A 21,806-nucleotide genomic window follows, 5' to 3' on the forward strand; every position below is an offset into this window, starting at 1 on the left:
GCAGCACCTCGAGCCCTCGTTGGAAATGCCTTCCAACAGGGTTTCTACTGGCCAACCACGGTGGCCGACGCCACTAGGATTGTACGTACCTGCCAAGGGTGTCAATTCTACGCAAAGCAGACCCACCTGCCCGCTCAGGCTCTGCAAACAATACCCATCACCTGGTCGTTTGCTGTGTGGGGTCTGGACCTCGTCGGTCCCTTGCAGAAGGCACCCGGGGGCTACACGCACCTGCTGGTCGCCATCGACAAATTCTCCAAGTGGATCGAGGTCCGACCCCTAAACAACATCAGGTCCGAACAGGCGGTGGCGTTCTTCACCAACATCATCCATCGCTTTGGGGTCCCAAACTCCATCATCACCGACAACGGCACCTAGTTCACCGGCAGAAAGTTCCTGGACTTCTGCGAGGATCACCACATCCGGGTGGACTGGGCCGCCGTAGCTCACCCCATGACGAATGGGCAAGTAGAGCGTGCCAACGGCATGATTCTGCAAGGACTCAAGCCGCAGATCTACAACGACCTCAACAAGTTCGGCAGGCGATGGATGAAGGAACTCCCCTCGGTGGTCTGGAGTCTGAGGACAACGCCGAGCCGAGCCACGGGTTTCACGCCGTTTTTCTAGTCTATGGGGTCGAGGCCATCTTGCCCACAGACTTAGAATACGGTTCCCCGAGGACGAGGGCGTACGACGACCGAAGCAATCGAACCAACCGAGAAGACTCACTGGACCAGCTGGAAGAGGCTCGGGACATGGCCTTACTACACTCGGCGCGGTATCAGCAGTCCCTGCGACGCTACCACGCCCGAGGGGTTCGGTCCTGAGACCTCCAGGTGGGCGACTTGGTGCTTCGGCTACGACAAGACGCCCGAGGGCGTCACAAGCTCACGCCTCCCTAGGAAGGGCCGTTCATCATCGCCAAGATTTTGAAGCCCGGAACGTACAAGCTGGCCAACAGTCAAGGCGAGGTCTACAGCAACGCTTGGAACATCCGACAGCTACGTCGCTTCTACCCTTAAGATGTTTTCGAGTCGTTCATACACCTCGTTTACATACGCCAACAAAGTCTAACCATCAAGGAAGGGTCAGCCTTGCCTCGGCAAAGCCCGACCCTCCCTCGGGGGCTAGAAGGGGCGAACCCCCTCTGCGTCAAAATTTTCCTCGGAAAAAGTCTTTCTCCTAGAACATCTTTCGTGCTTTTCGACTACTTCGAAAGTGAGATCCTGAAAACGACGGAGTACACGTAAGCAGGCAAGGCCGACCGAGCCGAGGGACTCCTACGCCTCCGGGATACGGATACCTCACTCATCACCTTCTGCGATAAGTAACTCACGCTTGGATAAGCGATTCCGCTGACCGAACAAGTCTTAATGCTCGAAAACTTTTGTGCCGAAACGATTTTTCGTGCCTTCTCGACTATATCGATAACAGAATCCTACGGACGAGTAAGAGTACACGTAAGCGGCAAGGTCGACCGAGCCGAGGGACTCCTACGCCTCCGGGATACGGATACCTCACTCATCACCTTCCGTGAAAAGTAACTCTCGCTCGGACCACTACAAGAAACTGGTTAAAGAACGTGGGTGACAAACCGTCGAACTTAATGTAATAAGCCGTCGAACTTACCGTAAGAACGTGGGAGTACCGACGAATATAGCCGACGGTAATTTTTGGACGAACTTAGAGAAGTAAGTTCGACGGCCCCCACGTTCTTAACTTTAAGAACGTGGGTACCGTCGAACTTAAAATTAAAAACGTGGGTACCGTCGAACTTAACGTTAAGAACGTGCGTTTTTAAGTTCGACGGGGACCGTCGAATTTAGAGAAGTAAGTTCGACGGTACCCACGTTCTTACTGTTAAGTTCGACGGGGACGCGTGGCCGTCGAACTTATGTGGCCTGCGTGGGTCTGCGTGGGCTGCACATTAAGTTCGACGGTACCCACGTTCTTAACTTTAAGAACGTGGGTACCCACGTTCTTATCCCTTTTTCTGAAAAAAAAATAAAAATTACAGAAATAAAAAATTAGACAAACATAAAATTACAGAAATGCATAATTTGGAGTCCACTTACTAACAATCTGTACTTGACAATTAAACTACTTAGTTAACTGCACTTGAACGAATAACTGTTACAGTTCTGAACTTCCAATCATGTTTCTAAACAAATATTATTAGAAAATAGAAACATAGAACTCTACCAGCTTAGCTTTGTCTTCTTCATGATCAATTGCATCTTCATCTTTGTTGCCATGCATTAGCTGTGGAGAAAAGGATCCATCTTCCTCTTCAAATTGGTTATTTGTCTGTTGAGGTATAGGCTCAGGTGAATATCGTTTATCATCTACAAATAAAACATAATATCAGAAATCACTTCAGTAAATTGGAAACATAGTTGATTGAGTAATCAGAAAAGAAGGTAAACCTTCATCCTCGTGCATCTCATCCTCCAGTTTATTATCAACTTCTTTCTCAGATTCCACATCCGGTTCAACATCAATTACAAGGCTACAAGCATGCTAAATACTCAAGAACACGATGTAGTTCGGTGGTTCCTAACAGAAGCCATATTAGGAGAAACCACAAACAAAGAAAATAAAGCATACAAGAGACAAAGGCACGAGTATGCCCTTAGGCCTTAGGATGGAAAATGTCATAATCATTAAAAGGAAATAAACTCACAATCATTTAGTATAAAATTCGAATTCCATGTACATGTCCACATTGAAGCTCAGTCCACCACACAGATGACAGTCATACATGCAAGTGTGCCAAACTCATCAGCCAGCTCATCTTTGGGCCATATTAGATGTCTATGCAGCACTAGTTTTAATATTCTTTGTGTTTCTCTTAGCTTATCAATTTGGACACTCTAAATAATCAATCAGTGTTGTTCCAATATAATTGGACTTCAGGGCTATGCTTCCATCTGCGAACTACACTAAAGCATTTCAAACCGAATGAGGCCTACTCCAGAATTTTCTATACCACTGCCACAAAATAATTATATTTAGTTTTTACTGCTCAACAGAAAATCATGGTGCATCACCCACGCAACAAAAAGCCGGAATAGAAACAGCACTGTACAGTGGCAACCTACAGATCAACCCTATATCCAGTACAACATAAGTCAAACGAGTACCAGAAAATACTCAATTGCAAGGGTCGTACAGACAATACTATCACAAAACAAGGATTCAGCTTTTATGGCTGCATTTACTTGCTCGCTCTGAAAATTCAACAAAAGTAGGTGGAGAAGAAGATTTTTTTTAAAAAAAATGCAACTTACAACCAAGACTTAACAGCACACTACCAAACTACAATCGAATTACAGAGTGCTTAGCGGTAGACTATGAGTATCGAACTGTTTCTGATAGAAGGACCGATGATGATGTACATTGTGGAAGCATATGGAAGGAGGGAGATGCTCCATAACCCACTCTTGCATTCTATCTGATGCTGTCAGTTTGTCAATGAAAGGCATGTAGTAATATTTAGCAATACTGGAAAGCACTGAAAACATCTAATGTTAACCACACAAGGAAACGGACACATAATAGCTGCTAATCCACCAAAGATTTTTTTTATTATCAAGAATTGTGCTTATACCACGTTATATTCAATCACCTTGTTGGCTTTTTTGCAATTTGAATATTTGAAGCTAAAAAGTAGCTAGATTAGTATGTAAATAGGCAACAGCAGTATCAGGGCAGCGTTGCAGAAATTAAGTGGTGTAGCTTCAATAACTTGTGCACCAAAGTAGAATAGATAAATTACCGAAGCATAATTTCCTATGGTCTTCACACCCCCAGTACCACCAGGAGTAGCACGATGGAACTTGTCTTCAACTATCAAATTTATTGGTGCTAAACCTTCCTGCAGACACCAGTGAATATATTCAACAAATAACTTTTATCTTGACGCATCATGCATCAACATCCAACAGCTCCATAGGCTGATTTAACATAACCAATAACGGCACAACAATAACCATAATTCTAGTTGCAGCATAACTTTAATTCCACAGCACAAGGCCATGTGGCACATAGCACATGATTTACAGGGAAAAAGGTCAATTTCTAATCTAATGGTCATTTATTTTAAAAAGTATTTTACAAAAATAGTGGAAACAGAATTTTAAAACAACCAGTACCAACCTTAAAGTAGTTTCCAACAGGAGAGACAAATATAATGAATGTATACTCAGGAGCAGGTGCAAGACCAAGAACAGCCCCACTTCCCATAAGTAAGGGCCTAATATACAGAGAACCTTTACCAGTAGGAGGAATTTGAAAGCATAAGATATTTATTGACCAATTAAATCATGATCATAAGTAATGGGCATAGCACTACAAAAGTAGCCTAACTTTGTATCAATCCAGTGAATTTACCCGTCTTTTATTTGCTAGAACGGTTTGTTTTACTGCATCAATAAACTGCTCGACAGAAGGTGCAGGCATGCACATCCTCTCAGCACCTGTTCGCATCCTTTTAGCATTTTCCTCTAGGCGAAATAATAGGATGGATCCATCAGTTTTCTTATACGCCTTTAGGCCCTCAAACAATCCCTACAAATCAGACTCAACGTCATTTTACCGCAAAAATAGGAGTATTTATGCCTTCAAAAGTACTCTGTTTTTAGCTAATCTGATTTACCACAGAATATATGAAACGAAGAATATATACATCCTACTAACCTGTCCATAAGCATTTCGCAGGGAACATCATATGATTATCGGATGAGATGAAATATTAGACAATTTATATGTCTACGTTACTCCTTAGCACCCTCTTGGCTAGCTACTACTCAGCTACACAAGTTTGATGAGTCACAAATTTCATTACAAATAACAAAAGATTCGTTAAAAAAGTTAAGCAAACTGTCAAACAAAAAGCACAAGCATACTTCTTTGGATCTTGATATTGTGTTAATGACTCCAGGAATTGGTTCCAAAACGGTCCAGTCTCCTGAAGACTAACATTCTCTGGTCCCCCAAGGTAAGCTTGGACAATGAATTCGTAGCTTTGCTCCCTGAAAAAGAATGTGTCGACTCGTAGTAAATTTCAGATATGTACCAAGGTAAATCTAGATTTTCAGAAGATTCAGTCATACAGCTAACCTTCCTTCGTACTGAGACAACCATGCCAAGTACGATGCACCAAAGTACATTTATGCAAAAGGATTGTAGATAGAGTCTATGATTTTGTGATCAGCAACAATAAAGGGTACAAACTGTAGTTTGGGCGGTGGCTGGGGCGGATCGTGGTCGTCAGCGAAGTCCGGCGAAGACGACACGCGTTGCGCGGAGAGGATGAGTCGGCTCATGGGCCCGTCTATTTCGGCCGTCTCCCACGAGTCCGGTGCAGCGGCTGCGGCATCCTCGGCTGCGGGCTCCATGTCTTTACGTGTGCGGGAGGGAGGGGACGGGTTCGAGATCTAGCTCCAGGTCCAGCCGCCGTACCTGATCCGACGCGGGCCACTGCGCGATCCGGCGCGGCGTCCTTGCCGGTGCCCACGGTGGCGGGCTTCCTGGGCTCCTCATCCTACGCCGCCGACCCGAAGCAGATGAAGCATATCATCACCGGCGATGGAGACGCCTCCCGGAGAGACCGGCGGCGAGGAAGCGGCCGACGAGGCGGGAGCGGGGAGCTCCTCTCCCGATCTGCGGCACGGGAGCGAAGCTTCTTCCCCTACCGACGCCGCGACTGGAAGCGGAGCGGGCTATTGGCCCAATTGGGGAGGGGAGGAGGATTTGGGGAAGGAGGGGAGGGAGGCGCGGTGCTGTGGAGGGAGTGGGGTGAAAGCTACAGCTACAACTACAACAAGGAGGAGGGGAATATGAGGTTTGGCGGCGGCGCGCGGTGGAGGAGCGGTGGCGGCGGGCGCGTGGGTTGGCGGCGGCGTTGTGGAGGAGCGGGGACCGGCAGCGCGCGCGTAGGCAGGATAGAAGAGAAAGGCGTGGGTCGCTAGGGATTTAGTTTGGGTTATGTTCGACGGTGTTGACGTGGCCCACGAACTTAAATTAAGAACATGGGTACCCACGTTTCTAATACTATAAGTTCGACGGTTTTATCTAGGACGCACGAATTTAAACTAAGAACGTGGGTACTCACGTTCTTCAACAAACCCATGAACTTAACTCAAGTAAGAACGTGGGTACCCACGTTCTTAATTTTACCCACGAATATTTATCAGTTTCTTGTAGTGGACAAACAATTCTGTTACCGACAAATAAGTCCTGATACTCGAAACAAGGGGAAAATAAACGCAGCTTTACAACACGACGACGATATGTTTGGGCCTCGGCGGCCGCAAAAAACATACGCACGCTACAGATAAATTGTTCCTGCAGGATCAGACACCAGTGGGGGAGCAGCAGCACCCTCGGCGTCGACTCCACCTTCGGCGGAATCCGACCCGGCCTCGGACGGCAACACGGTCGGAGGATCTCCACCTCGAAGGAACCTGTCGGCACCACACCTCGGCCATCGCCGCTAGGGTCTCCTTCGGAAACCCGGCCCGAGCAGACGGCTCGACCGGCCGCTCCTTAGCCTCAGCCAGCTGTCCCCCGAGGACGTCAGCCCGGCTCATGGCCTCGGCAACCCGACTCCGGCGTCGGTCCCACTAGTGGATGGCCCGGCTAGGCTCGGGCCGACGAAGCTTCTTTTCGAGCCAACTCTACCTCTGTCCGTGCTGGCACCGCTGCCTCCGGCTCCGGCTCATCGCAGAGCGGCCGAAGGTTCCTTTAACTAAGCAAGAGAAGCCTCGGGCGGCAAGGCCGACCGAGCCGAGGGACTCCTACGCCTCCGGGATACGAATACCTCACTCGTCACCTTCGCACGAGGCAACTCACACTTGGTTAAGCGGTTCAGTTAGCCGACAGGCGAGTCCTAGTGCTCGAAATGAGGAAAAAACACGGCTTCAAGCCAAAATACCTAAATGTTCAGGCCCCGACAGCCATGATGAACAGACACCGGCACTCAAGGTGCCATTACAAACGGAACTCCGGTTCCGCCCCCGCGGGTATGAACAACCTCCACATCGGAGAGCCTGTGGGGCGACAAACTCCTGATGATTCGCCAGCGACCTCTGCAGCAGTAGCGATGGTCCCAGGACGGACGCTGCCGCCGGAAGGCTCTTATTCTCGTCCCCACTCAAGGGACGAGAACCAGACATTAAAGCCAAAGAGCCGGAGGTCGGGCCGCGGGTAGCGCTGATAGGCTCGTCGGCAGAGAAGCTTTCTCCAACTGCCACCACGTCAGCACCGACGGCGGGATCCACCCGTCCACCAACACCGCACCAGCGAGCGTCGGCCGCCCCAAAGCGCACCGGCAGGTCCTCACTCCCGTCCTCACCACGAAAGCGAGGACAGAGGACGGAATGTTGCACCCTGGCTGGGTAGCAACAGTTCGCCTTCCCCGGCATGGCTGGAGGGCGCCTCCTCCGCAGAGCTGGAGGACGGTTTCCACCCCCAGAAGCTAGAAGAAGAGGTGGCCCGCCGACACATGTGGGAGGTAGAGCTCCGGCTCGCCTCGCTCTCCGCCCCAGCCAGGATGATGAAGATCCTTGAAGCTGAGGGCGGGGCAGAGGTCGCAGCCCGGTTTGCTTCTCCCCATCATCGAGCTAGTGGTCACCGTCTTGGGTGACCACCGGCGAGGGGATGCAGCCGGGCTGCCTAATGAAAATCCTTGAAGCCGAGCGATGGCTGAAAGGTACCAACTTCCGCGAAGTTGCGTTCCTCCAACGACGACAAGACGGAAGAACCGCGGGCGCTCCCCATCCGGGGGCTCGGAAGGTGGAAGGACGCGATGCATGAAGGGAGTGTGAAGACATGGTTGCCATCCAAGGGGGTCACCCTCCTTTTAAAGGCGACTCTCCCCACTTGCGTCCTCAGCCGTCGCGGACTGAGTCTTCACCAACACGCTCCAAGGTCTTCCACCTACGACACGGGGGCAGGGTCCCACACGTCATGCAAGCTGGCCCAGGACAGAAGAGGCCAAACCGCCGCGCGCGGTACGCGTAACTGCCCAGCGGTTACAAGCGCTCCTCCACTTTTGCCCAGACCGGCGGGTGAAAGGGCGGACCGCCATGCAGGCCCCATGCAACCGCACCAAGGGGGTGCACCCTTTCGACTCCGACGCGTCCAGCATGGGGGCCCAGGCCCACACGTCATGTAACCGGCGCGCCGGTTACTACGTGCAAGAAGCTGCACCGCCACTTGCGCCAGTGCCGCGCCTTCTCGACTGCGGAACCGGTGCCGCGACTCGAGGCAACCCTGCGCATGGCCCAACAGTGCCAACCGAGCACATCGATCACGGGTCAGTCAGCCGCGAGAGAAGGCGCGATGGTCGATATGGCCAGAAATGGGCCGGCAGTGATGGCGGCGGCAGGCGGGCGAAAGCAGCGGTCAAGTCGTCTGCAGGCTCACGTCCCCTCCTAGGACAGCGAGAGAGCCCTCTCCCACGGCGTAAAGATGACGCGCCCGTGTTTCGTTCCTCGAACGGCTCGCGCAAGCACAATGGCTGCCCCGCGAACCACTCGTCCCATCGCATTAACTCTGCGGCAGGACAGGCGACACCTTTGGCAGGCGAAGCGGGCGACGCTTCACCTCCGCCATAATGACCGCGTCAAAAAAGGTGTGCCACGTCGTTCAAATTCATATCCCTTTTTCTCTTCCCCTTTCTCTCTCTTGCTACAGGGACCGGGAAAGGGGATACTCCGAAAGGGATCCTTCTCCGCGAAGGAAGCGGGCCCCGAGCCCCCTACTGGTCAGAGGTTCGAAGGCTGGTCCCTCGGAAGGGTTCGACAGCCGCCTCAGAGCACTCGGGCCCCGAGCCCTCCTACTGATCAGAGGTTCGAAGGCTGGCCCCTCGGAAGGGTTCGACAGCCGCCTCAGAGCAGTCGGGCTCCGCGCCCACCACTGGTCAGAGGTTCGAAGGCTGGCCCCTCGGATGGGTTCGACAGCCGCCTCAGGCCACTCGGGCTCCGCGCCCACTACTGATCAGGGGTTCGTAGGCTGGCCCCCAAAGGGTTCGACAGCCGCCTCAGAGCACGCAGAGCAAGGGATGACTTTGGGTACGTCCGATACATGGTCGAGGCTCGGGCTACGCTCCCGAGATACCCTAGGACATTTCCGAGACCAGCAGGAGCGATTCTGTAACGGAATCCCATCAGAAGGAGGCATCGAGCCCTCGGACCCTATCAAACGGGACCGGGACCGGCAAATCACCTGCAGGTACTTTTGGAGCGCGCCTCTGGGCCACTAGTCGACCCTTATCGAACGGGGCACGGGCGTCCACTCAGATCACCCGTTAGCAACTCACTGGAGACACCATGTTCGGCGCCCTCCGAGGGCAACATGGCGCTTTCCCCCCCCCCCCCCTCCTCCTTGCGGAAAGGCGACGCAGGGGCGTATGAAAAAAGCCAAGTCCGTCCTTGACCGTCCTCTCGCTCTGTGCGGAAGCTCGGGGGCTGCTCTCGCAAATCCGGCTCCGGCCAAACCGTTGACAGCGTCAACATACCAGCCCGAGAACTTGGAACCTGACTATGCACCCGGGCTATGGCCAGTTCGCATGAGGGAACAACCAGACCGGCCGAAGCATCACGAAACACGCTAAGACCTCGAAGGAGTCCAACGACTCCTCCGAGGCCTCGGGGGCTACACCCGGCGGGTGCGCTCGCACGCACCCACCGGAACGAAACGCAACCGAGAAAGGTCGGTCCCCTTGCAAAAAAGTGCGACAAAAGCCTCCAAGCGAGTACTAACACTCCCTTCGAGGCTCGGGGGCTACTGTCGGGGACCATAATTAGGGGTAGCCCCAAGACTCCTAATCTCAGTTGGTAACCCCCATCAGCACAAAGCTGCAAAGGCCTGATGGGCGCGATTCAGGTCAAGGCTCAGTCCACTCAAGGGACACGATCTCGCCTCGCCCGAGCCCAGCCTCGGGCAAAGGCAGCCGACCCAGGAGGATTCACGACTCGCCCGAAGGTCCCCTCAAGCAACGGACGCACCTTCGACTCGCCCGAGGCCCAGCTCGGGCAGGCTTCGCGGAGAAGCAACCTTGGCCAGATCGCCACGCCAACCGACCATATCACAGGAGCATTTAATGCAAGGATCGCCTGACACCTTATCCTGACGCGCGCTCCTCAGTCGACAGAGCCGAAGTGACCGCAGTCACTTCGCCGCTCCACTGACCGACCTGACAGGAAAACAGCGCCGCCTGCCCCGCTCCGACTGCTGTGCCACTCGACAGAGTGAGGCTGACATCAGCTAAGTCCAGCTTCGGGCGCCATAGGAAGCTCCGCCTCGCCCGACCCTAGAGCTCGGGCTCAACCTCGACACCGGACGACGGACTCCGCCTCGCTCGACCCCAGGGCTCGGACTCGGCCTCGACCTCGGAAGACGAACTCCGCCTCGCCCGACCCCAGGGCTCGGACTCGGCCTCGACCTCGGACGATAGACTCCGCCTCGCCCGACCCCAGGGCTCGGACTCTACTTCGACCTCGGACGACGGTCTCCGCCTCGCCCGACCCCAGGGCTCGGGCTCAACCTCGACCTTGGAGGAGCCTCCGCCTCGCCCGACCTCGGGCTCGGACCGACCACGTCACAGGGGGCGCTATCATTACCCTACCCCTAGCTAGCTCAGGCTACGGGAAACAAAACTGGCGTCCCATCTGGCTCGCCCCGGTAAACAAGTAATGATGGCACCCCGCGTGCTCCATGACGACGGCGGCTCTCAGCCCCTTACGAAAGCAAGGAGACGTCAGCAAGGATCCGACAGCCCCGACAGCTGTACTTCCACAGGGCTCAATCGCTCCTCCGGCGGCCACGACATCACATGAACAGGGCGCCAAAACCTCTCCGACTGCCACGACGGCATGTACTTAGGGCTCTAGCTCCTCTCTGCTAGACATGTTAGCACACTGCTACACCCCCCATTGTACACCTGGGCCCTCTCCTTACGCCTATAAAAGGAAGGTCCAGGGCTCTCGTACGAGGAGGTTGGCTGCGCGAGAGAAAGGGCTGGCGGACAGTCTCTCTCTCCCTCGCGGACGCTTGTAACCCCCTACTGCAAGCACACCCGACCTGGGCACAGGACAACACGGAGGCCGCAGGTTTCCCCTTTGCTGTTTCTCCCCCCTTCGTGCTCCATCTCGCGCCGACCCATCTGGGCTGGGGCACACGGCGACAATTTACTCGTCGGTCCAGGGACACAAGAATATATTTCAATTTCAAAGATCCAAATGGATCCTAAAACTAATTATACATACAATAACTACTTCCATCCTAAATTGTAATTGCTTTCATTTTAAATCTATTATAAATTATAAGATATTTTGATTTTTCTAGATAAATCATGCTATATATAAAAAAGGCACTTGGTTTGAAACACTATAGTAATTTAGACGTTACTACGTGCAGGTTGACACAAATGCAAAACCGTGGTGAAAATATAGTATTTAAATCTTGAACCCTGTGTTCACAATGTAACAATTTCGGTCTAATTAATTATTCTTCAGATGCTACCAACAGAGATTATTGTGCTAACAATTCTACATGAGCTTTCCAGCGCCTTTTTATCTTGTTCCTCAGAAGCTTAACTGTTACTCTTCCTAACCCACAATATACAGGTAAAGTCAATGTGTAACCCAATAAGAATTAGAATGTGTTCCTTTCATATGACACAATATAATACATGTACAAGCACTATATCTACTTCAATCCTCTGAATGGCATGTCATAATTTCACCAGGCCCCCACAATCTCAACTGCAAGATACCTTCCGTTTGTTTACTCTTGCCAAGTTCTCTGAAACCGCCCTAGTCAAATTTTGATCCTCAAAACTAGGATCAAGATTGAACCTGAGAGAAATGTCCATGACACTGATTAGAAGCTAGAGAGACTACAAAGTCTTGGGTGATATAATAACAGTTCGCAAGACATACGATAATAATGATCCAGTGTCAATTCAACAGTTAGTCAATGGGAAATGTAAGAACAGGCATCAGTGAACGTACTTGGGATCAAGGGTTATTCTCTGAATTTCTCTAACAGCAGAACTTGCTGCGTATAAGGAGATCTTTTTTACCTGTATCGGTAATGAAAAAAGGTTTTCATTTTCGTTCTCAATAATTAGTATATATTAAGTTACTGTTCGCAAGACCACAGCATACCTCAAGCATCTTCAGTTTTGCAAGATGGCCATTTGGCAGGCAACGGATCTCTTGGGACAGCCGGACTGACTCTGGCAAACTCTCAGGTGACAAAAAATTGAGAGCCAATTGAACCGTGGACTGATCATGTCAATATAACAGAAAACAAATGTAAACTACATCCCCAAATAAAGTATTCAAACAATAACAGAAGCATAGAAGATATTATCATTTTCAACAAATCAAAGCATAACAGCCGCATTCAGTAGATAGTACATAACTAGTTCAAATAATCACATGTAAAGAAGATGATATCAAAGATAGAGGAACAAAATTCTTCTCCAAGTAATAAGCATAACAAATAAGAACAAGCAAGTCAAATTCAACACGTAGTGAGAGATGAGCACGCATGAAACTTAGTGTATGTTTGGTTGAGGAGTGAAGAATAGAGTAGCTCCATTCTTATTTTTTAGATGTTTGGTTTCCAACAAAAATGAGCGGAGCGGCTCCTATAAGACCCATATGGAAATTTACCATAAATGGTTGGAATGATCTTGCTCCACAAAAACGATTGGATGTGAGCGCTCTCTCGGACGCGAGCGCTATCCTCCCTCTCCTTCTATCTATACTCATATGGGTCTCCAACCAAACAAAGAACGAAGCGACTCCACTCTATTCTACTCTTCAACGAAACAAAAAATGGAGCGACACTGTTCTGTTTGCCAAACACGCAGAATAAAACGGCTCATTCTCAAAAACTAAAATAGAGCCGCTCCGTTCTAGTTAACTCTCCAACCAAACGCACCTTAGTCTGCGCATACAAGTAGTGTTAACACAAGTAATTTATGGAAAAAAAAACAAGTCAAAATACAGTTTCCACATGTTCCGTGCAGTAACACTCTCGCTTTATTTCTGACTTCTGAGCACTGCTGCTACTAGTGCTTTTCTTCCTTTCTTTTTCCAAGCTCTTTAGCATGTTCGCATGTAAATCACTATATTCATAGCCTAAATTAAAATTAAAATTGATAAGAGTCCTACCACTTCATTATGTTCTAGAGTGACTACCAAACAGGCATAAAAATATGCAGATTCAAGAAACATTTTAGAAAAGCTCTGCTCATTGAAAATGATGGTCTGAGCATACAAGTAGTGTTAACACAAGTAATTTATGGAACCCCCAGGTCATTTTATCCCTTAATAGTTAAGGTTGAAAATTCAGGCACCACTTTTTACAAAAATAAGAACAAAAACTCTGAGCATGACAAAGTTTAAATATGACGACGAGATGCATCACCTGGAGGTTTTTCAATTGGAAAGGACACCCAGCTGGAATGAAAACAGCCTCACCAATATGTTGGTGGAATGTGAAGGGTTCAATTCCTGCAAGAACAGAAGTAAATGGTGTGGTGGGTCTCAATAACAAAAGTTAACTCATAAGGCTACTCCTAGTGTGTAACATCATGTACACTAATCAGGAGGTACATTATGATTTTTTCTGACTCTGCAGTAAATTAATGAGGAAAATTATGTCTACATCGCCAATACTGCTTGGTCACTAAATCTAATCATTGGACATCGCACAATAGCATTGGGGTGGAGTTGTTTCATATGACAATTATTTTGCATTCATTGTCACAGACACAACATTATAGAACAATCAATTCTGGGGTTGTCTAAGAGACAAGAAGACACTGCACTAGGAGGGAGGGTTGCATCATACTTGTATATGTATTCATGACATGGAAGCTTTGGAGAACATGACCAGACGATGCACTGGGAGTAGTCTAAGAGAGATTAGCATATGTCAACCCATGCATTGATCAGATGGTTCTGATGTGGCACAACCACGATAATGATTGATGGCAGCTCCAAAAGGGCAATGCAATGATAAAGGGAACAGGAAGATCCTCTTATTGCTTGCGTAGTGGTAGTGATGACTTACTCAAATATATAGAGGGGTTCCTAAAATATCGACAAACTACTGGATATTATATCTAGCATTCTAGCTAGCAGATAATAATTTTAATCTATCCTAATGAACTAAAATGAACTCATGGATCTATATAATTGGTCACTAGCTTGGTGCAGACTGCACCTGGTGTGCCACTTAGGGTGTGTTTGGTTGAGTGGAAGAGAATGGAGTGGCTCCATTACTATTTTCAAGATGTTTGGTTTCCAACAAAAAAGGAGTGGAGTGGCTTCTGGAGTCTCCATATGAAAATTTACCATAAATAGTTGGAATGCTCCCACTCCATAAAATGACCGGATGTGAGCGCTCTCCCAGACGCAAGCGCTCTCCTCCCTTCCACACTCATATGGCTCTCCAACCAAACAAAGAACAGAGCGGCTCCGCTCTATTCTACTCTTCAACCAAACAAAAAATTTAGCGGCTCTGTTCTGCTTGCCAAACGCAGAATAGAACAGCTCCATTCACAAAAACTGGAATGGAGCCGTTTCATTCTAGTTGACACTCCAGCCAAACACACCCTTAATTGGTCTATAGCCCACACTGATTTCACCAACATACTGCATGCTTTGGTGCAGTCATGTATCTGGTGCACCACTTGTGTGATTGTGGGTCTACATCAAAAGCATGTAGCATGCAAATCAAAATGCCATGTTGGACCTCCCTAAAAAGCAAGTCTAGCACACAGATATCTTGTTGCTTTCTTCAACAAAATATAGTGCAATCTGCTGAAAATTTTGAAAATATGCCACTCCAGAATTTACAGCTGAACAACGTGCCACCGTAACCTTTGGTTTCAAACAATTTTCCACAGTAAACTTCGGCTTCAACAATTTGCCACTAAAAAAGCTATTGGTCAGAATCAGCCTCTGTAAAATGACCCTTACACTCATGTGGTTTCTTAGCCAATGGCAATGACCAGCATCAACACAGCGAGTCAGCGATAACGATAGCAGCTGTGGCATGTGGCTCACTGTGGAGGAAAAGACAGGGGCAGAGGGGAAAAAACAGGGAGCAACCTTCAATGCTATGGGTTACCAGCCAGGCAGCCATGGACACGAGGAATTGAACCTTGGCTCGCCGGAGATGATGGATTAAATGTAGCAGAGCATCTGGCTCCCATGACCAAAGTTGGGGAAGGCACAACACCAAAGATTGGTTGGTGTGGAGACACTGGGATCTACTGTGGAAATGGCGAAGGAGGTCATTGTTGCTCTCTTTGACCAGTAAGAAGTGCTGGCTGGCGACAAATGCAGCCTCAGGAATGGCGCTGTTTCAGTCAGACAGTAGGGGGCACAAGAGTCACATGGAGTGACCCTGTACAAGAAATTCAAAACCTGGAAACTTATTGAAGCCTTAAGTTTGGAGTGGCAAATTGTCAAATTTCAATCATCTTGATGTAGTTTTCAAAGCATACGGTAGGCTCGGTTAGAGAAGATGGTGAAGTTACTACATGAAATAAGATGCAATTAGGGGTGGTAATGGGCTCTAAACTTTGCACTATAAAAGTTAAGGATCGGATCATATTAGGATTGGGCTCTATTTCTATTCATTTTTGAACTAAAATTAATTAAGGGCTCAAACGAATCGTGAATAAACATTTGGACCGTGATCCATTATCACCCCTAGAGCCTAGATGCAATGGAGCAAACAGCAGTCAAACATTTGGAAATGAAAATAGTAATCCTCTCTCTGGTACTTAGTACTTACCATATTGATCCTTCAACATCTTCTTATGATAATCGTTAAGGTACACAGTTTGATCATAAATAGGATACTTAACCTGCATCAAAAGTATAGTAACATGAAACACCTTTGAGAATTTATTTAAGACTAATTTGACATAGGGAAGAAATGAGTCATTACAGAAGACACTGCTTGACATCTAGCTGCACATTCTTCCCGATGAGCAGCTAGATATTCATTAAGCTTTGGAAGATCCTGCCTGCGGAATACATCCCAGACAGCACCAGCCAGGGATCCTTCTGAATTATTAGTGTTTGGCTCCTCGATGTGTGATTTCGAGTGTTTGTGTGATTGCTCTTCAATATCCAGATTCAAATTTTGAACAGGAGTATGAGCATTTACATGGACACTAGTTCCATTAGCAATCATTTCAGATACATCAGACTGTACCCTTACCCTCTTGGGACATTGGTAATGCACTTCAGTTGCATGCATTAACATGTGAACCTACAAGAGGAAACAGATAGCATTAGCCATCTGATGTTTGTAACTTTTGTCATTAATAATACTCAAGTTACTGAGCCGACCTTCATGAAAAACAAGTGCTCAAATCTAACCAGAACTTTGAAGTGAAAACTGAGTAAGACCAAACTTACCACATCGCTCATGTTAATCATTAGATTTGTCATTGAATCACCTTTACCAAGTTCTCGGTGACTTCCATGTGCAATTAGCAGTTTCATCCCTAATTCAGGTTGTAAGGCATCTGGGGGTAACTTGGCAGCAAGGTTTAGGAGACCCCATCTAGGATGAATAAAATCAACAAGAGGAAAGTTGACAATAAATTCTGGCCTTTGGCACAACAGAAACGCCTCCAAGACACTGGGTCGGGGCCACTCTTTCAATTTCAGCATCAACAAGTGGCCATCTCCTCCTTTGCTGCCATCTGAGTAGCCTTTGATAAACTGTTTGAGCTCGATATCTACCTGAGCATATAAAACAAGATAGGATATATAATTTTGAAGATAAGAGGTACAACAAACATTTTCCACATACAGAAGCTTGTAATTCTTTACTTCCACAAATTGTTCACTTCTCCAAAATGCCACTTGTAGTACAAATAGTGGATGGCCAAAACTCAAAATAAGTTAGCACAGGTGGTATCACAATGAATCAATGATCATGCATTCTTTTGAGCAATATATACCTCTAAGATCTAACAGTGGTATGTTAAACTAAATGAGACCAGCAATAGCAGTGTAACTAGTAACATGGCTCAGAACAATTTCTAACAGACAGCAACGTCTTGTTCAGAAATATAAAGCAACAACTAGCACTGATTTATCACCTCTGATTGGTTCGAGCAGTCCACAGCCTTGACTATGACATCTTCATCCATTTCTTCATCCATGATCTCCTGGATACCTCTCCAAATACTCAAGGGATCCCAGCTTGATGATAGAGAAGGCTCAAATGCTTCCCTGATAATAATAGGCTCCGCGTTTTTCCAATGCTTACGAAAATGAATGATGCCTTCATATTTTAAGTCCTCCAATACAGGTGAGTACAAACAATTCCTACCAATCTCATCACTGTTTGAGCATTTTGAGAGACCGAGGTTTTGCTGACCAGTAAACTCCGATCTTCTGCCATCACTGCAAGACAAGCATCCATCCTCCAAATCATGTACTTTGCAACCATTGACCATTTCTTCAGAACTTTTTACAAGTTTAGCAATCCAATTTATTTTGAATATCCGCCTTAATACCAACTTTGAGGAGCCACAACCACCAGCCTCGTGAGGTCCACAAGTGATGCTGCCATCATTGTTGACTCTCCATGTAGGGAATAAAGATTTAATGTCAATATTATTTATATCTATTGGCCAAGATAATGACTTGTCATTGACACTCTCAGCAGATGGTTCCAACCTTGCTCTTCTATTAAAAGAATCTCTACCTTTATCTTCAACATAACCTTCAGTATATTCTCCTCGTGCAACATTGGCCCGAGAATGACGTATGTCATGACAGCAATCAAGGCATAAATCATATGAACATCTTGGGCAGTATCGGTGATAATCAAACACTGGCACTTTGCAAAAGTCACTGCAGGTAATGAAATGTTTTAAGGTTCCATTCTATCCAAATTTATCTAGTTACAATGAGAAAAGGGTTCTAAAGATGAAGAAAGAAGAAACAGATAAAAAAGGCACAAAGCCGTACCAGCACATCTGCTCATCAGAAGTTATCTTTGCTCTGAGGACATCTGTCTTTGGTCCTATCAATAATAGCGTCAGTGAATGCTAAATTTCAGATGAGAAAAGCACAATAGAAGATAAGAGGGAAAGGGGAGCACCAGAAGATCTTGTTTCAACACCTATTTCAAAGCATTGGTCAGAATAAATTCCCTTCAGTACTGGAAGAACATAAACCAAAAGGCAATGAAGATATCTCAACTTATCAACAGCTGATATTTCTTGCACCCTAGCCTTTAAAAGGTTAAAAATGTTACATTTTGGACAAGTACCACATAAACTCAAACATATGCATAATTAATGGAAGAAAACTAATGGAGATTGCATACCTTTATTAAGTTGTCTCCTTGTAAGCAAACTTTGCAATTACAAATACCACGGCATGCTGGACAAACATTTCGAACTTCATCCATCGGAATGTCAGAGTACCTGCATTGCATTTGCGTTTACCTTAGTCCAAACAATAAAAGGCACAGTTTCCAAAATGTAGTTGGACGATTAGCTTGTACTGCACTATATTTATTTATAGAAGTATCAGAAAAGAGTGCTTTTCGACAGTTTTAGTCATGCCTTCTCATGATCAATCTAAACTCTCAGAAGTTACTAGAAATAATCAGGAAAACATCGACAAGGAACCATATAAAAGACTTGGAAATTTGCACCACAAGGCCATATTCAACCCGAGTTATCAACAAAGTTTGTGTGTTCGTCCTGGTTCTGTTTCCGTCCAAACAACATACAATTCTGACTCAAAAGTCATATTACTTTATGAGAAGATGATGACTGTTGCACCAGAAGAATTAAATTATTGCTTTTGCATTTGCCGATTTGGAATGAGGTAACAGCAAATTTTGCTTTTAAGAGGCAAACCTATAGGCTATGCTACTTGAAATGAATAAGACCATTAGTCAAATATCCTTGCATTCTGGCCATGCATTGCATTGCGATAAGAATGCCCCAAAACAGTTCATGTTATTTGGAACTTTCATACGAAGGTGGTTTGGGCAAAACCCAACAGTAATCATCAATTTGGCAAGGAAAAACTTATTTCAGTATGGATATACAGATCAGGTACGGATCTAGCGGACGCGGTTGCACTAAGAATAATATAAAATGTCCAATCCCGAAGCCTGAGGGACTTTCTAATATGCATTAGTTCACTGTGAGCTGCTACACTCTAGCGCAACATACCATCTGGAGATGCATCTGGCACAGTAGCCTCTCCTGTCACAGCTGGTACACCAGATGACACCCCCAGCCTTCCGGCACTGGTGGCAACTCCTTATCCCTTCAGAGCCGCCACCAGGAAACCATAGTGGGCCTCTGCCGACCAGCCCCTGCAATCATCAGCGCGCAATCACCACAAGCTCAGTAGCACAGGAACCCAATTGAGCACGTGGCCATAGAATGAAGGCAGCGCGCCGCAGCTACGAGGGCAGGCGAACTCACCGCCGCAGTCCTGCCACCAGCCGCATTGCCCCGAGGCAGCCCTTCGTAGGCGACCTCCCTCCGCGCGGGCGCCGGCACCGGTTCAGCCACGTACACCGCCTCCCCGGCGACCCTGCCGTAGAGGGGCCTCGCGACCGCCATGGGCGGGTCCTCGTCGGCGGCGCGGAGGCGAGCGGCGGAGGAGGGGGAGGAGGAGAATGGGAAGACGGGCGCGAGGGAGGAGGCTGAGGAGCGGCGGAGCGAGGCGCGGAGCGCGGAGGAGGCGGAGCGCTTCTTGGCCTGGACGTAGTGCTTCTCGCAGACGGTCTTGTCGGGCATGGAGGGCGCGCTGCAGCGCCACTGCTTGCCGTCGGAGCGCTTGCAGCGGAGGTCCTCCGGCACGGCCGCCATCGCCGCCGCCGCCGCGCCGGGTCACCGCGGCGCCACCGCCACGGCGAAGGGGATCTAGGGTTTGGGGGTCGGAAAGCGAGGAGGAGGGTGCAGACTGCAGAGCGAATAACGGTGGCGGTGGTGGTGGTGGTGGTCGACTGGTCGGGTTTAAGTGGTGGTTGGGCTTGCTCCTTGGTCGTCTGTAATTTGGGGAGCGAGCCGTGTGTGCGGCGCTGGCGCAGGGTGGGCTGCGCTGCAAGTCTCCATCCATCTCCCCTTCGGCCCTTCCCCTCCACCTCTCTCTCCTCTTCCTGCCCGTGCAGTGCGTGCTTCTGCTGCGGTGTGGTGTGCGGATGCTAGCTAGTCGACTAGCCGAGCACGAGCAGTAGTGCTGGTTGCGGCGTAACTTCGCTTCTATGGTTCGGTAGTGGGTGGTGCCGATGTGGTGCCTGCTTGCGTGAGCGCTGCCTGCAGGTCCGCAAATGCAGGCTGCTGGCCTGCAGCACTGCACAGGGCGTGCGTGAGCACGGAGCAGAGGGGGAGCAAGGGGGAAGGGAAAGCCAAGGTCAAGGTGCGAGCGACGGGAGTTACCGGCATGCCCATGGCGACACCGTCTCGGTCGCGCAGTGGAGCAAGGGTGGTTTGGGGATTTGGGGAGGCGTAGGCGTTGCAGTTGCAGCGTGAGTGGGGCCGCGGAGAAGACAGCGGGCGCAGCTTGATTTGGATTTGAGTGTTGAGAGACAAAAGGGGAGATAGCCTGGGGAAAATGGCATGTCATGAGTGTATAGTTTTATCATATGGTTTTTAAAATATTATATTAATCTTTACTATATTAAAGCATCAGTTTTAATAGTCATCTCGTGTCATATTTTTACAAATAACCCCTCAGAGCATCTCCAAGAGACTAGCTAAATAGCTTGTCAAGCTAAATTTTAGCTACTTAGTAGCATAATAGCTCTCCAACAGAGTAGCCATTTAACTTGCTAAGCTATCTAGCTCTCTAAATTAACTCCCTCACTAGCCAAATTTGGCTAGCAACTCTTGCTAGTCAAGCTAAATTGCATTTTGGAGAGTCTGTTGGAATGAGATGTTATATATATAGTTTAATATTTATGGACAGACAAATAAAAAGTCAAATAGGGACTTAAAAATAAAGAGTCTCTTGGAGATGCTCTCACATCTATCTCAAATTAAACCGTTGCACCCCTCCATACACGTCAGTCGGACCATTTGGTCAAATTAGCGTAAAATATTAAAAAAGTGGTGCAGAAGGTAGAGTTCAAACCCAAATCCTGATGAAAGAAGGATGGGAGACACTAAGCCCCTGTTTTGTTTTGGGTTTTCGCAGCTTCTGGCCACCAAAGGTTGTTGCGGAATGTCAAACACTCAGCTTTTCAGCCAGCTTATATAAAATTCGTTTGGTTAAAAACCATTCAAAATCAACATAAACATATAATCGGTTGAGTCGTCGTAATAGTAGTAATCCGTCACTTCATAGATCCTGAGCCCCATGGACAACTTTATCTTCCTCCGCACGTAATCCTAATGATATTTAGATTCTCTACACAGCCAGATTCTCCCCACAGCTAGATTCTCGGAAAAGCTGGTCAGAAAAAAGCTGAACCAAACAGACCGTGAAGTCGTCTAACCAGTAGAATATCATGGTCAAGTGTTTTTAATATTTTGAATATAAATTGTACATGTATATATATTGTCGGCGTTTCGAGACCGGGGGGTCCCTAGGCCGACGAGTGAGTGTCGCCGCGTGCCCCAGCCCAGATGGGTCGAGCGCGAGGGCGAGCGCGAAGGGGGGAGAGCGAGGCGGGCGGAGACCGGCGTGAGAGAGGTGGGAATCCCGCGGCCTTCGTGTTCGTCCCGCGCCCGACCCATCTGGGCTGGGGCACGCGGCGACACTCACTCGTCG

The 21,806-nt window shown here is 48.2% G+C and overlaps 1 protein-coding gene and 1 long non-coding RNA gene across 3 annotated transcripts; both read right to left on the minus strand.

The window, feature by feature from the left end:
• Positions 1–2,215: 2,215 nt before the first annotated feature.
• Positions 2,216–5,156, minus strand: LOC109942430 (uncharacterized). Of its 2 annotated transcripts, XR_002265256.3 has the most exons (6): positions 5,122–5,136; positions 4,908–5,033; positions 4,699–4,812; positions 4,159–4,569; positions 2,427–3,877; positions 2,216–2,345 (listed from the first exon to the last, which is right to left on the minus strand). It is a non-coding gene; the product is annotated as an uncharacterized lncRNA (long non-coding RNA). The 2 variants fall into 2 exon arrangements; XR_002265255.3 differs by having other exon boundaries at positions 2,219–2,345; positions 4,908–5,156.
• Positions 5,157–11,543: 6,387 nt separating this feature from the next.
• On the minus strand, positions 11,544–20,401 carry LOC103639146 (lysine-specific demethylase JMJ25-like). The gene is made up of 13 exons (NM_001371037.1): positions 19,514–20,401; positions 19,256–19,401; positions 18,394–18,493; positions 18,166–18,298; positions 18,033–18,087; positions 17,156–17,915; positions 16,464–16,793; positions 15,988–16,314; positions 15,832–15,904; positions 13,450–13,535; positions 12,177–12,296; positions 12,021–12,091; positions 11,544–11,864 (listed from the first exon to the last, which is right to left on the minus strand). Exons 1-13 carry the CDS (start codon positions 19,901–19,903, stop codon positions 11,768–11,770), a joined length of 2,688 nt encoding a protein of 895 aa, NP_001357966.1. The 5' UTR covers positions 19,904–20,401; the 3' UTR covers positions 11,544–11,767.
• Positions 20,402–21,806: the final 1,405 nt, after the last annotated feature.

This window comes from Zea mays, chromosome 9, assembly GCF_902167145.1.
Source record: "Zea mays cultivar B73 chromosome 9, Zm-B73-REFERENCE-NAM-5.0, whole genome shotgun sequence".
Taxonomy (NCBI): Eukaryota; Viridiplantae; Streptophyta; class Magnoliopsida; order Poales; family Poaceae; genus Zea; species Zea mays.